The sequence below is a fragment of the Macadamia integrifolia genome, chromosome 4 (genome assembly GCF_013358625.1).
Source record: "Macadamia integrifolia cultivar HAES 741 chromosome 4, SCU_Mint_v3, whole genome shotgun sequence".
In the NCBI taxonomy this organism is placed as follows: domain Eukaryota; kingdom Viridiplantae; phylum Streptophyta; class Magnoliopsida; order Proteales; family Proteaceae; genus Macadamia; species Macadamia integrifolia.
The window spans coordinates 22,507,738-22,522,873 of record NC_056560.1 but is presented as its reverse complement, the minus strand read 5'-3'; the positions used below and the strand labels follow the sequence as shown (position 1 = coordinate 22,522,873).

General features: G+C 40.1%; 1 protein-coding gene across 2 annotated transcripts in view; it reads left to right on the top strand.

Annotated features, from left to right (window-relative positions):
• The window catches only part of LOC122076755, a 52,939-nt gene that overhangs the window by 12,348 nt on the left and 25,455 nt on the right, over positions 1-15,136 (top strand). The window contains exons 3-4 of one of the 2 annotated variants that reach the window (XM_042642266.1): positions 1,658-1,811; positions 7,920-8,027. In XM_042642266.1, the coding sequence (XP_042498200.1) occupies positions 1,658-1,811; positions 7,920-8,027 (262 nt within the window). The remainder of the gene's footprint in view (positions 1-1,657; positions 1,812-7,919; positions 8,028-15,136) is intronic. The other variant, XM_042642267.1, reaches the window with a different exon arrangement.

Here is a 15,136-nt window from a genome sequence, read left to right as displayed (position 1 = left end):
TTTTTCTCGCCCATTAGGATCTTTTGATGACATAAGTTCTACATTCTAAACACAAAGTGGACAGATTTTGTTCTTCTGTCAAGCCTTAACGTCTATTTTGGCTTGACATTGCAAGGCACAACTCTATGGGAAGGTGGATAAGATCATAAGAGGCTTATTGACAGTGAATATTGTGATTATATTTGTGATGGAGTTCCGGAAATTGGAGATAGAGCCATAATTTGAATCAGCATCCAGGTCTTATCCTTGGCAAGCTTGACTTACCAAGAAACTCAAGTAGAGGCCTAGAGGGTTTACAAGTTGGCAAGTTGGTGCTTTTATGCTCTAAGAAGGAAGAAATAACTTTGCACATGTTCTTAATTGTGATTTAGCAGTTGATATGTGTAACTATTATCTTTTCAGTATAGTTGTCGGCATCCCTAGAGTTAAAGATATTCATAGCATGGCTAAAATTCCTCCTACATTCAAAAGGCTCTGTTGTATGCTGGCTGAATATTTATGCTTTCTCCTGTGTTCTTGGGAACAAGGATTAAAGTATCGGTCTCCGTATCGGTCGGCCAAAATTAAGATATGTATTAGAGGGTATTGTATCGTATCCTATCGGAGATACGTTAAGATACGCTACAGATACACACATAAATGGATAGGAAACACTTTTGCATAAAAAAATAGTTTAAAAAGCCATGTATAACATGTATTATGCATAAACACTAAATTGAGAGTATCACACTGAGAATCCAAGGTTTGTAGTTGTTACGAGTGTAAAATCTCTGTTCCTAACCTTGATATCCACTTTAGTTAGAGAGAAAAATGGCTGGCAGCAACTTTGGAAGAAAAACCCTTCGAAAAAATCGTGTTTTGCTGAAAAATGACCCATCTTGGCCATTATATGATCGTAGTGCACTGTATCGGTACGTATCGTACCGTATCGGTTGATTCATACCGATATGCACCAATACATACCGAAATGTACATTGCACCTCGATTTTTAATTTTCCAAAGAGTTGGTGCATATCAGTGGCGTATAGGTATGTATCGTATGATACATATCGATACAAAGGATTTTAAAATTTTAATGTAGTGTATTGGTAGTATCGTATCGATAAGGGCCGTTATAGATATGTATCGTCCGATACGGTACGATACGTACCGATACTTTAAACCATGCTTGGGAAGAATGTAACAAAGATTATTCACGAGAAGGCTAGAGAACTGAGAAGAATTTGGGAATATCTTGGTGTATTCCGGGGGTGATCTTGTGGTACAGAGGAGTTTGTAGGCAGAGAATCATTGGGCATCAACTGGTAGAACACATTTGAAATCTGGGTTATAGTGTATTCCGGGGGTGATCTTGTGGTACAGAAGACTTTGTAGGCAGAGAATCATTGGGCATCAACTGGTAGAACACATTTGAAATCTGGGTTATGGTCTTTGTAATATTTGTAGGAAGCTGACTAATGATCATAATGCTTTATATTTTGTGTTGCTTCATCTCAATTTTTTAGTGAATGGCTGTAGAAATGGCATATTGGGACAAGCTTTATCTTCTATCTTTGTGCCCCCTTTTTTTTTTGGGAGCTTCTGATGGCACTTAAAGCAATTCATTGCATCAGTCAGACTTGGTGAAATGTTGTGAAATGATTTCTTAAGCTGTAAGCTGCAGGATGAATGGGTTAAGTGGGAAGAAAATGCAGAGAATATTTGAAGCACTTGCTCCTGAATCTGTATGTTATGATGCACGCAACTTAGTGGAGTATTGCTGCTTCAGATTCTTGTCAAGGGATAGTTCTGATATTCATCCTTGCTTGAAGGTTTGTGTATTCATCAAAGTAAACAACTCTTACCTTGCAATATTTTATTTGTTTCCTTTGCTTGTCTGGTGGGCCCCTCACTGTGCTACAGTCAGAGGTTAACATTGCCCTAGTGGGTGGAGATGGGACTATATCCCAGCTCTGGGATGGACACATGGTCCATCAGTGAACTTTGTATTTTGGAAATGAATTGATATGTGTGTCACTAACGAGTGAGAGAAAAGTGGTTGCAACGGGGTGTATGTGAGTTACTTTTAAAACCGAACTGAACCAGCAATCAAACTGACAGACTGGAACCACCCTTATTTTCAGTGCAGTTTGGATACAAGACCATTCTGTGCTTTAACCAGAATCAAACATGCCGTTTGTCTAAAAGACATCTGGTTTTTGGAAACAGGCCAGTTCGGTGGTACCCCTAATTAAAATATGTTAAAAGGTAAGAAGTGATTGCCACTATGCTACATATGCTGCTATTCTCATCTCAAACTTTTTGATTTTGTTGAGTGCATATTTTCAATACCGTTTTTTGATTGGTCAAACCCACTCAAAACTGCTCAAAACCTGGAACCGGGCATTTTCCAGTTTGATTCCTAGTTCAGTTTTGAAAACCATGATTTGAGTCCTAAAGATGTATAATGCGGAAATATCTATATAGCTTGAGGCCAGCCTGAATCTAGGTACTTGCATTGTGGAAGATCGATGGCAAGTATTAACAGCCTCCTAAAATGTACTTCAGGAAGCCTGGGACCTTAATGTTAATATGTTGATTTGGCATCATTGTCCTGATGTGGGCCCATGTGGAAACTTGGTTAGCAATTGAAATCCAAGTGGCATCACTGAGTCTCTTTTGTCTGGTTATTATTGTTAGTTTACTGCAATTATCTTGTTTAATATTTTAGTACTTATTGGATTTTTTTATGGCAATACACTGGATATTCTTGTGGTGGGGGGTTAAATAGGATGAACCCTAGGTTCAGATTACACACTCCTTATAACAGGACCTCAAGCAAACGCTAAAACAGATTTTAGGTCAACAGTAGGGTCAAAGTCAACCTTGTCCAATGAAGATCAGATTTTGACTAATGTTCACAAACTGTTAGAAAAAGTAAATTGCAAAATAGTGTGATGTTCTAACTGTCGCATTTAAAGTAAAACAGTATATTATCAAACCCGAGTCTAGTTTGGGAGAAATCTTGTAGTAACAGATTATCAGTCCTGATCTGATTCAAACTATGGTTGAAGGTCACTAGGAAGGGCCTCTTGAATACTTGATAGTGTGGAGAGAATGTGCTGGTCAGATTGCTCACTAGGGCTTGAATCAACTTGAGCCAAAAGGGGGCTAAAACAGGGCTGCAGCTAGCCTTGTGTGATGGTCCTTAGCTGTGTTTTGATTCTCAGCAATAACAGAATATAACAGTAAATAAAATTGATGAACTCCTCTTCCAAATCCTGCTTGAATCAATTTAAGCATACCCCAATAACAGTTGAAGAAATAACCACTTACTTGAGAGAAGAAACAGGAAATATAGAAGAGGATATGACCTTTGATCTCCGATGGAGGGCCTTTAGAGAAGAAGGGGAAGATCAGTGTAGCAGGGGAGAAAAGGGAAGCACACACTCTCACCGAGCACAAAACCAACTAAACCGATTCTAACTTCTGCATTCAAGTCTTGAAAATAAAAGGCATGAAATAAAAGACCCTGAGCTGGACTGGTTCTTCTTGGCTCGTGGCTTCCAAAGCCGGTCATAATGGTTCAACCAGTCAAGTGCAGTTGTATCTGCATCAATCCCCCACCAATAGGCCTAGGTTAGAATCCCTCCAATCCCAAGGGTTTCCCTTTCTGAAATGTGTCTTACAGCAGCAACAAAGGCAATGGCCATTCTTATTGATAAAATCGTTGGGTGCCTAGAATAGGCTACAAGCTTTGATATAAAAAGGAAGAGTCCCTAGCTATGTAAGAAGGCTATCTAATCTATACTTACATAGCCAATAGGAAACATAGCACAAGAAGGAAATCCACCATGCTAGGTAATGAGTCTTAAGTGCAACAAAACAACTCGAAAATAAAAGTAGGACTTAAAGAAGCGTAGCTTCTGTTTAGTCGTTGGTCACTAAAGCCTGTTTGGTTTTCTCCTTTCTTTGGGAGAAAGTGAAAAACTCCCCTGCATCGTGTTGTCTTCATAAGCATTGATGCAGATTAATCACAAAAAAAAGCTTATTTTATTAGGAATAAACCTAGGGTTGGGTTCCATATATGTTGGGCCTTTGATCCCATGTGTTTTTTAGTATAATAGACCACTTTTAGGGGTCATACAAGTCTACTGCTTTGACACGTGTTCTAGACATGTGATCAGATACCACTACAACTTTTACAAATAAAGAAAGATAAGAGACCACAACTTTCACAAATATCAAAAGGATAAGAGCAACACACCGACACTTTCACACAGTGTAACATATTTTCATTGGGTTTTGATGGGTTATTTAATTTCTAATTTTTGTACCTAATTAGTTTCTAATTCCAATTGTTTTATTTCCTAGTTTACTTTTCCAGATTTAGTAACTAGAGGTTAGTAATCTTTATTTCAGTTTTTTAGTAACTTTGAAGTTACTAAATTGTAATTATCCCCCCATCATTATTATAAATAAAGGAGAGGGCTCCCATTAAGCCTCGAATGATTTTATGAATAAGAAAGCTATGCTGTTTGCTCTTATGAGTGTGTTTTTTGTGTGATCAAAGTGATGGACTGGTGTTCGATCCAGTGACTCTTTGCGGCGTGAAGTCCAAGAGGTCTATTCAACTATTCTCTCTATCTTCCTCAATTTCTCCAAAGTATTCAAAATGGTTTAAAGGCTATATTGCTGCTACACAGATCAGCCCCTGGTTTAGTCCTAAGGGTTTGCTGTTGTTGTGACCTGATTAGTACTGCCATATCGAAATCGATGGCCTGCTGGATTCATTTTGATTTTCTGTTATGTTGTTGGGCTGGTTATGGTTGTTCTTTGATTAAAAAATCCTGCAGTTGAGACTTGGTTAGAGCATGGCAGAGGACAACCCTATTACTGAGTTGAATAACTCCATTGCTTCCATGATGGAGATGTTGATGGAACTGAATCAAGAAATGGTGCAAATGCATGAACGATTAGCAGTAGTGGAACGACGTGTTGGTATCCTAGAATCTTTAATAGCGCCTGTGATGCCTCTGTGGGAAGTGAAGATACCTCTATTCAGACCAAAAGAACTTGAAGTCAAGGTTCACATTGAAAAGATGGTTCTTGAAGCTTCAAAGACAGAAGGTCAAGAGATAGAAGATTCCACTGAAGAATTCTACTTTGAAGAAAGCATAGTCGACAAGATTGAGGCCTTGGAAGATGAGGTAGTGTCCACAACAAGTCTTTGAGATTCATGATGAGAAGGAAGAGTTTGTTCCAATTCTTGATGAGAAGGTTACCAACGTTAATGACTCTATGCATACAACATTCACAGTTGGTATCGATTCAGAGGTCGAACATACAGAGTTTGTTATGCCATCACGGTTCTTCAAAGAGAAAGCTCCACGCCTTGAAGACTACATTCCACAAGTTCACAAGCAACCAGAATTTTGTTTGGGAATGGTTAAAGCTGCTACGCACATGTTGTTTCCCCCTTATCACTGCAAAATTCGAGGACGAATTTTTTCATGAAGGGGAGAGTTGATGCAGATTAATCACCAAAAAAGGCTTATTTTATTAGGAATAAGCCTAGGGTTGGGTTCCATACATGTTGGGCCTTTGATCCCATGTGTTTTGAGTGTAATAGACCACTTTTAGGGGTCTAAAAGAGGGGTTCTAAGATTGAGTACGGGATTACTAGTTAGTTTCCTGTTTTCATTGGTTTCCTTTTTAGTTGGGTTTTGATGGGGTTATTTAGTTTCTAATTTCAATACCTAGTTTAGTTTCTAATTTTCAGTCATAAGTTAGTTTCTAATTCCAATTGTTTTATTTCCTAGTTTACTTTTCCAGATTTAGTAACTAAAGGTTAGTAATCTTGATTTCAGTTTTTTTAGTAACTTTGAAGTTACTAAATTGTAATCGCCCCCCCATCATTATTATAAATAAAGGAGAGGGCTCCCATTAAGCCTCGAACGATTTTATGAATAAGAAAGCTATACTATTTGCTCTTATGAGTGTACTTTGTGTGTGATCAAAGTGATGGATTGGTGTTCGATCCAGTGACTCTTGGCAGCGTGAAGTCCAAGAGGTCTCTTCAACTATTCTCTCTATTTTCCTCAAATTCTCTAAAGTATTCAAAGTGGTTTAAAGGCTATATTGCTGCTACACAGATCAGCCCCTGGTTTAGTCCTAAGGGTTTGCTGCTGTTGTGACCTGATTAGTATTGCCATATTGAAATCGATGGCTTGCTGGATTGATTTTGATTTTCTGTTATGTTGTTGGGCTGGTTATGGTTGTTCTTTGATTAAAAAATCCTGCAGTTGAGACTTGGTTAGACTCCCTATCCTAGTCTACATGAAGCATGCTATGAAAATACTTCATGAGGGATATTTCTAGTCATTTTTACAAAATAGTGTAGAATGGTCTTAATAATTGTGTTCTCTCTAGTCTCTAGGACATTGCATCGATGCTTGAGAGGGAATTTCCCAAAGTCCATGATTCCTTGCTTTTGCTTTGGAGATTGTATGTTGGACATTGTAAGTTTGAAGAGTTCTGCCTTGGCCATGTTCTTGGACCAGTTGATTGAAGTGTAGTGCAGTAAACAATCTTTACATTTTGTGGAGATCAAAATCAAGAAATTTGGGTGTTTTTTTCCCCTTACTTGAGTATATCCAAAGCAACAGGTTCAAAGGAAAAATGAATTGTTCATGCCATGCTCCATTGTAGCTTTTCCCTTTCGCTCTGGAACACTGGGCAGCCATTGCATGTTTCTTGCAGACCAAAAAAGAATCAAGAAGCTCTACATCATATTCATATTCTGAAGATGAGATATTGCAGATATGGTAACTTACCATCCCGAGATGCCAGGACTGGACCTGAAAACTGTCCAGTCAGTGTGATGATAGCACCTGCTTGCTGCAGAGTGAATAGGTGGGTGGATGAGAAATGTATATACTTTGTGCTGGGGAAGCAAATTTGCTTTAGCTGTGTGGAAGGAAGTTTTGTCAGAGTGTGGCATGACTTTTTTCTTCTATATTTTCAGTCATGGAGGAATAGGAGGGTGGGGAGCTGGTGGATTAGAGGGTCAGAATCTTATGGACAATGATTCCTTTTGTGGTTTTCGGGAGCTTATCGAGGGAATGGAATATGCAAATCTTAGAAGACAAAGAAAAATTCATGTAGTGGGTTGCAAGAAAACCTAGTAGACTTTTATCCTTCTTTATTTTTATTTTTTTTATTTTTTTATTTTTTTATTTTTTTTATTTTTAATGTGTATGTGTGGGGGTGGTGGTGGGTGGGATGGATTTGTAAAAGGGTGAAGGGAAATTGTATAGGATTGAGGGGTTGGGCTTTTTTGTATTGAGGGTTCTCTTGAGGTTGCTTTGTTGGATAATATTAATATAACATAGTAACTTACCTGTTCTGAGAAAAAAATGTTGCTCTTGATTTTTAACCGTTTTCCTTTCATATGAATCCTATGGATAATTATGGATTTCATTTTTACAATTTTTGCGGAGAGCTACTTGATTTGTTTTCAGTTAATAGTTGAACTTTGGAACTTGTCCTTATCCACAGCCTCAGTTAATCGAGAATTTGAACATTATTATTCTTAGAGCTTAGAAGTCCGACCAATTGCCTAGCCATTGAGATAGTGTCATGAAATATGGCAGGCAACTTTGGAGACTTTGACTCGAGAGGGGTTTACATCATCTTGCAGGACTTGGTGTTTAGAGAGTTTCCTTTGGAAGGTCTGCAATTGTTAAGGCTCTGAATGTTACTAACAAAACTTTGGAGTTCTAAAAATGTTTATCAAGTGAAGTAAAAAACAGTTGCCTGTTAAATTTTTTTTCACTCATTTAAGACAAGTATGCACTCCTAGAGTTGTTTTACCAGATGCTTACCTTAGTTACATACTTTTTCTTTTAATCTTTTCAACTGGACTCTTTTAATTACAGGAACCTGCGTTTCAGAGGCTTGTTTTCATAACAATGCTTGCATGGGGGCATCCTTATTCTAAAGACACTGACTCAAGTGCTGATGGTTTAAAGAGTGCTTCTTTACAGGTTTGGATCATTCTTGGAAACATTCAACATTATCATTTTATTCTGTTTTTGTAATTTATTGTTGGGATTTCTTTATTACTTATATGAATATATTTTTAAATGGGTTAATATAAATTATTAATCAGAAATGAATATAGGTTTGAAGAAACTAATGATGAACTTGGCTTTTTGGCATGTGCTAGTACTGCACAACACAGAGTTTAGTCTACTGGAGTTTTTGATTTTGCTTTTGTTGGATAGGCAGAAGTAGGAATTTTTATCGTGAAGAAAAAGAAGATGCCAAGGCCTACACATCGGGCATACAAGAGCCACCCAACCCACAAGCCAACAAGACCTGCCTCTCCTAGAACAACTCCTATCCAAGGTTCAAAAACTTGTATTTTGTTCTCGTTTTGGTCAGACTGAAATTTTGACCGATACGGCGCATTTTTTCTGTGAGTTTCACTAAGCCATTTTGCCCCGCGGGGGGGGGGGGGGGGGATGGCCGAAAGTTCGACAAAACAGTGCATTTTTGTGACCGAAATTAGCAAAAAGTGTCGACCAAAATTATGCTACTTCTGGTTTCCCCTCTTGTTTCGTCTTGGGCATGTCAAAACTAGCGGAATTTTGCGGAGATTTCGGCGAAATTTTGAACTATGCTCCTACCTCAATAGGGTTCAGGAAACAAAAAAGGAGGAACCTAGAACCCCTACCCCTAGGTTTCACACCCTACTTCAATGGTATCATTAAAGATAAAGCATAATGAATAAAGGGGATAGAACATGGATTAATGTTAAGGATAAGATTATGACTCACACCTCGCCTTGTAGTCCATACCATTTATGGAGTTGTGCTACATTCCATACTTGTACCATTGTAATCCATCCCAATCTTCTCTATAAATAAAAGGCCTCTGTTATACATAGACAAGCCAAATCATTCTCTAATATTCTCTTCTCTACTTGGTATCAGAGCCCAATACTTTGGGTATTTTTTATCGACTATTCCGCCAGATTTTTTGACCTCAAGCAACCGAGGCTTCGACCTCCTCACTTGGCCAAGCATCGTCAACTAAACATGCCCTAAGGCATTTCGCGCCATGCTGACCTTTGCCTAGCTCCACTAGCCTCTGCTTGTCCCCTGTGATGCGCTGCTTGGCCTTTGCGCATCTCTGCCTGGTCCCTGCATCCTTGCTTGGCCCCTGTGACCTCCACCAGCCTCGCCGAGCCCCTATCAATCTCTGCCAGCCCTGCCTAGCCCTTGTCGACCTCTGCCAGCCTTGTCTGGCCCATATCGATCTCTGCCTGCCTGTCTGACCCTTGTTGATTTCTGCCATTCTGCTTAACCCCTGTTGATCCCTGCCTAATCTCCTCCAACCTGGTCTATGCCGATCTCTGCCAGCCCAACCTGGCCATTGCTGATCCCCTGCCGACCTTCCGTTGGCCATTGCTAGGCATTGTCAGCCCATGCTGCCTGCACCTAGCCCTTGCTAGCCTTGCCTAGCCTAGCCTAGCCCTTACCAGCCACTGTCGATCCTTCTGTGTTTTGATGATACAAGAGACATACCCTTGACTTTCTTGTGACTTTCTTTGGTATTTTTTTCAACAAGCAGCCATTTTTCTTCACTTAACAAGACGACTCTATGACGGAGAGTAGCATTAATGGAAACTTGGTAGGGGAGTTGAGGGTAGTGAGGTGAGTCTTGTTTCTATAACCCATCCCTCTAGTCGGGTCCTATTAAATTAAATGGGACCAATTACCTCGCATGTTCAAGGGCATGTCTACTTACTATTCTTGGAAATCATTTAACAGGCGATACTTCAATGCCGACCTAGGCCCGCAAATAACACATGGTTAGCCAATGATGCTCTTGTCATGTCTTTTCTTTTGAAGTCTATAGAGCCTACTATCAGACCCAATTTTGGTCTTCTGAATTCTACCAAGGAATTATGGGGGGAGGTTGAGTTGACCTCTACAGAGTCTTGCAACTATGCACAAATTTATGAGCTTCATCGACAAGTTTGTGAGACCACTCAAAAAGAGTTGTCACTTATTGCATACTACTTTGCCCTTGTTACTCTTTGGCAACAATTGGATTTTCTATCATCTTTTTTTGGGTGAATAAATAATTCATTACCAAGACAAAGAAAATACATACAAGCCCCTAAGGGGAGGGAGAAAGAAAATAAAAATGGACTTAGCCCTCAAGAGAAGGCTAAAGTCCAAACCACAGAGGAGGGAAGGTCCCAAGAGTCTACAATATGGCAATTTCTAGGGGAAGGGAGACAAGTGATAGCAACTTTAGAGATCCTTGCTTTAACATAAAAAAATATGGAACTCCAAATCTTTTCATGATGCCGAGAGTTGGAGGTCCATTTTCTATGATTGTGCTCCATCCAGATTTGGTTGATTGAGGCACAGAAAGCAAGCTTGGCGATCAGATCACATATAGTCTTCCCTTGGAAGGTCATGTCCATCCAAATTCACTCCCTATGGAAGGGAAGGATTCTTCTTCTGGCCGGCCAGCATTTGGATAGGACAAAAGTCCAAATGGAGCATGAAACAGGGCAGGCGAAGAAGAGATGATCAATGTCTTCCAGCTTTGAGCCGCAAAGATAGCAAGCTGGGGACACTGGGATTCTTCTCTGGATGAGGAATGCTTGCGTAGGAAGGCACTTTTTGAAGACCCTCCAAGCCGTGAAGCTTTGCCTTGGAATATGATGCCTGAACCAAATAAGCTTGTGCCATGGAGCTGGGTCCCCATGCAATCTGATATGATCCCAAGTAGTCTTGGAACTGAAGAGCCCATTTGAAGAGTGGAGCCAAAGGATTGAATCACTTCTCTGATGCCCTCTAAGAGGGAGAGTAGGCAAGCTATTCTAGATCTCAGCAAACTAGGGAGAGGAGTGAGTTGGGGGGCCCAGACTCCAAATGATAAAATGTCTGCAGCTCTAGCATGCCTAGGCAGCCCCGAGCTGTAGATGCTACGGGCAATGAGAGACGATTCCCATCGGATGCCAAGGGTCAAGCCAGAGGAAGGTGGAGGAGCCATCCCCAATGCTATAGGAGATAGATTTAGAGGCAATGGTTTTGAGGGAGAATATCTTACGCCACACCTAGGAGGAGTCTGGAGGAGAGGTTATAGACCAGAAGGAGCCCTGCTTGATAATATGCAAGTAGACCCAGTCCACCCAAATGCATTTCTTCCTGGAAACTACTTTCCAGATGAGCTTTAAGATTCCTGCATTGTTAACGTCCTTGATCTGCCTAAGACCCAAGCCCCCTTCATTTTTAGGGAGGCACACTATGGCCCAACTGATTGGGCGAAGGAATCTAGAAGATTCACACCCTTTCCAGAGGAAGGAAGCAAAGATGGATTCCATTTTGGATATAATGGTCTTGGGCAGCCTATAGATTCTAGTCCGATAAATATAAGAAGCTTGAAGGACAGTTTTAACAAGCACTAGTCGGCCCGCAAAGGATAAAAGCTTTCCTTTCCAAAGGTGAAGGTGTTTCCTGATGAGATCCAACATAGGAGTGTAGTGATGGGCAGTAAGCCTCCCAGGAATAAGAGGAAGCCCCAGGCACTTAACTGGTAGAGAACCCAAAGCAAACCCAGATTTCTGAAGGAGAGAGGCCTTCACGTCATCTGAGATACCCGAGAGGAAGAGGAGAGATTTCTTGTGGTTGATCTGAAGGCCAGACATCCTAGAAAAGAGATCCATGCAATGTAGAATAGTATCTAAGGAGGGGCCGTCCGCTTTGGAGAATATCATCAAATCATCGGCGAAGGCAAGATGGGTCAACTTGAGAGCTCTGCACTTGGGAATGGGGGAGATGAGCTTTTGATTAGTGGCCAGTTGTAAATTTCTAGAGAGAACTTCCATAGCAAGGTAGAAGATGTAGGGCAAAAGGGGAGATCCTTGCTTGATACTGGTTGAGGGAGAGAAGAAGCCCGTCGGACTGCCATTAACCAAAACAGAGAACTTGGGAGAAGCAATGCAATGGAAAATCCAGTTGGTGAAAGCAGGCGGGAACCCCATCTGAGTGAGAACCGAGATGATAAAATCCCACCGAAGAGAATCAAAAGCCTTATGGATGTCAATCTTCATAAGAGCAGCAGGAGAATGGCCTTTTCTGCCAAACCCTTGAACAATCTCATGGCAAAGATGGATGTTGTCACCAATGCTTCTTCCAAGGATGAAAGCTGACTGGTTCTCGCTGACAAGGGAATCGACCACATTCTTGATCCGAATGGCAAGGATTTTGGCGATGAACTTGTATAGAATGTTGCAAAGGGATATTGGCCTGAAATCATTCATAGAGCTTGCTACATCTTTCTTGGGAATAAGGCAGAGGAAAGTGTGACTAATACCCTTGACCTAGCTCGGGTTGAAGAAGAAGCTTTTGACAGCTGTAATCAAATCCTCTCTGATAATATCCCATGCTGAGGTGAAAAAACTCATACTAAAACCATCCGGACCCGGCGTTTTACCAACTTTGTGAGAGAGAATTGCCTTAGTGATTTCCTCATCTGAGGGGATAGACCAAAGCATTTGAGCCATGTTGGAAGGAATGGACTTCTTGATGAGCCCAACAGGAATGGGGGCTGCCGGAATAGAGGGGGGATTGAACAACTTCCTGAAATGATCCACTGCCACCTCTTTAATATCTTCAACTTTGTCCACTTGAATACCCTCAGAATTAGTAAGCTTGAGAATGGAGTTGAAGTTGTTCCTTGCTTTAAGAGATCGATGGAAATAGGAAGAATTAGAGTCCCCTAGCTCCAACCAATTAATTCTGGATTTTTGCTTCAGGAAGCTTTCCTCACTAGCCAATAAGGAGGCAAGCTTTGTAGATTCAGTTTTCTCCTCAGCCAGGGAAACATTTAGGTGATCAGCTTGTAACTGAATCTGAATGGACTATACTACTAATACTAGTACCTTTCAGAAAAAGTGTGAGATGGAATGTGTCTATGATTTTCTCATTATCTCGAATCCAGAATATGATAAAATCCGTGTGCAATTCCTAGGCAGGGACAAATTTCCCACTTTACTACATGCATATAATTTGGTTCAGCATGAAGAACGTCGCCACTCTATTATATTGTACCTGATTGTTTGGCTCTTGTTACTAATAAGGGATGAGGACATTAAGGAGAGATGGAAAGTTTATTTCTGCAACCTACTAATGGAGACGATTTGAGTAATAGTGTCCCAGAAGACTACATTATCCTTCAAGATGCCACATGTCATAGATATATATAAAAAATCAGGGTATCCAAAGTGAAAGAAGCTTTAAAGAGAATGAAAGTAGGCAAGGGACAAGGCCTAGATGAGGTTCCAATAGATTTGTGGAAGAGTAGGAATCTGTGGTTTATCTTGGCTAACCAAACTGTTTAATAAGATTATGAGCATAAGGAAAATGCCAAATGAATGGAGGAGAAGCATTGTGGTTCCGATTTATGAAATAAAAGTGATATTCAGGGCTGCAAAAACTATAGAGGCATAAAACTAAGGAGTCATGCTATGAAATTATGGGAGAGGGTTATTGAAAGTTGAAACCCACTGAGAAAAGAAACTACTATTGCAGAGAACCAATTTGGTTTTATGCTAGGAAGATCCACGAAAAAGCTATTTACTTTGGAGACGCATGGAAAGATTTAGAGATTATACAAAGGATCTCCGTATGGTCTTTTTTTTTTGGATGAATAAATAAATTCATTACCAAGGAGGAAAATTATATCAAGGGGAAAAGGGGGGGAGGCACAGACAACTAGACATAGGGCCCATCAACAAGACATGTATACATCAGATTGGGGGGGGGGAGATTATAGGGGAGGGGAGACCCTAGGACACAACAGTGTGGTAAATAAAGACAGTATTTACTTAGAAAAAGCTTATGATAGAGTCCATAGAGAGATAATCTGGCAAGCGCTAGAGGAGAAGTATTTCAATCAAGTAAATATGTGGACATCATTTAAGATATGTAGGATGGTGTGGTGACTTGTGTAAGTACTGTGGGGGGTCAAGGTAGTGAATTCCCAATTACAATTGGGTTACATCAAGGATAAGCTTTAAGCCCCTATTTGTTTGGCTTATCATGGATGAATTAACCAAAGACATTCATGATGAGGTTCCTTGGTGTATGTTTTTTACTGATAATATTGTTTTGGTGGCTGAGACAAAAATAAGGCTTAATGCCAAGTTAGAGTTATGGAGATCAACCATGGAATTAAAAGGTTTTAAGATAAGCAGAACGAAGACGGAGCATATGGTGTGTGATTTTAGTTACATAAGGATGAATAGTGAGGTGGTGAAAATTGATGAAAGGGAGGTTCCACAAAGTGATTATTTTAGGTATTTGTGATCAATCATAAATAAAGAAGGTGATATAGAGGATATTGTTTCACAAAGAATAATGGATGAAGTGGAAAGGTGCGTTTGGAGTGTTGTATAATCAACGTATGCATTTAAAACTTAAAGGAAAATTTTATAGGACAATCATACGACTAACTTTGTTGTATGATGCAGAATGTTAGGTAGTTAAGAAGCATCACATAGATAAACTTAGTGGAGCGGAGATGAAGATGTTGAGATGGATTAGTGGTAAAACTAGGGAAGATAAAATAAGGAATTATCATATTATAGAGCAGATTTTGGAGTAGTTCTAATACATGATAAGCTACGAGAAAGTCGTTTGAGGTGGTTTGACCATGTTCAATAGAGGCCTTTGGATGCTCCAGTATGGAGGAGTGATTTGATTCAGATTGAAGGAACTAAAAGTGCTGGGGCCAGACCTAAGATGACCTTAGGAGAAGTGGTGAGGAAGACATGCATAGCTTAAGCCTTGTATCAAGTATGATGTCGATAGAGCTGATTGGAGGACAAGGATCCATGTAGCTGACCCATTTTGTTGGGATAAGGCTGAGTTGTTGTTGTTGAAACTCATAAATGTTATACATGGTTCATTACAAGGAGTCAAATATATGGGAGTCAATAATATAAGAAAGTTAGCCCTATCCCATCTTAGAGTCCTACTACCACATTGAGTTCCGAGCAGGATGTAAACCACTAGAATATTGCTGTTGCAGTGCTGCTGCTGAACAAGATATCCTCCAATTATATCAC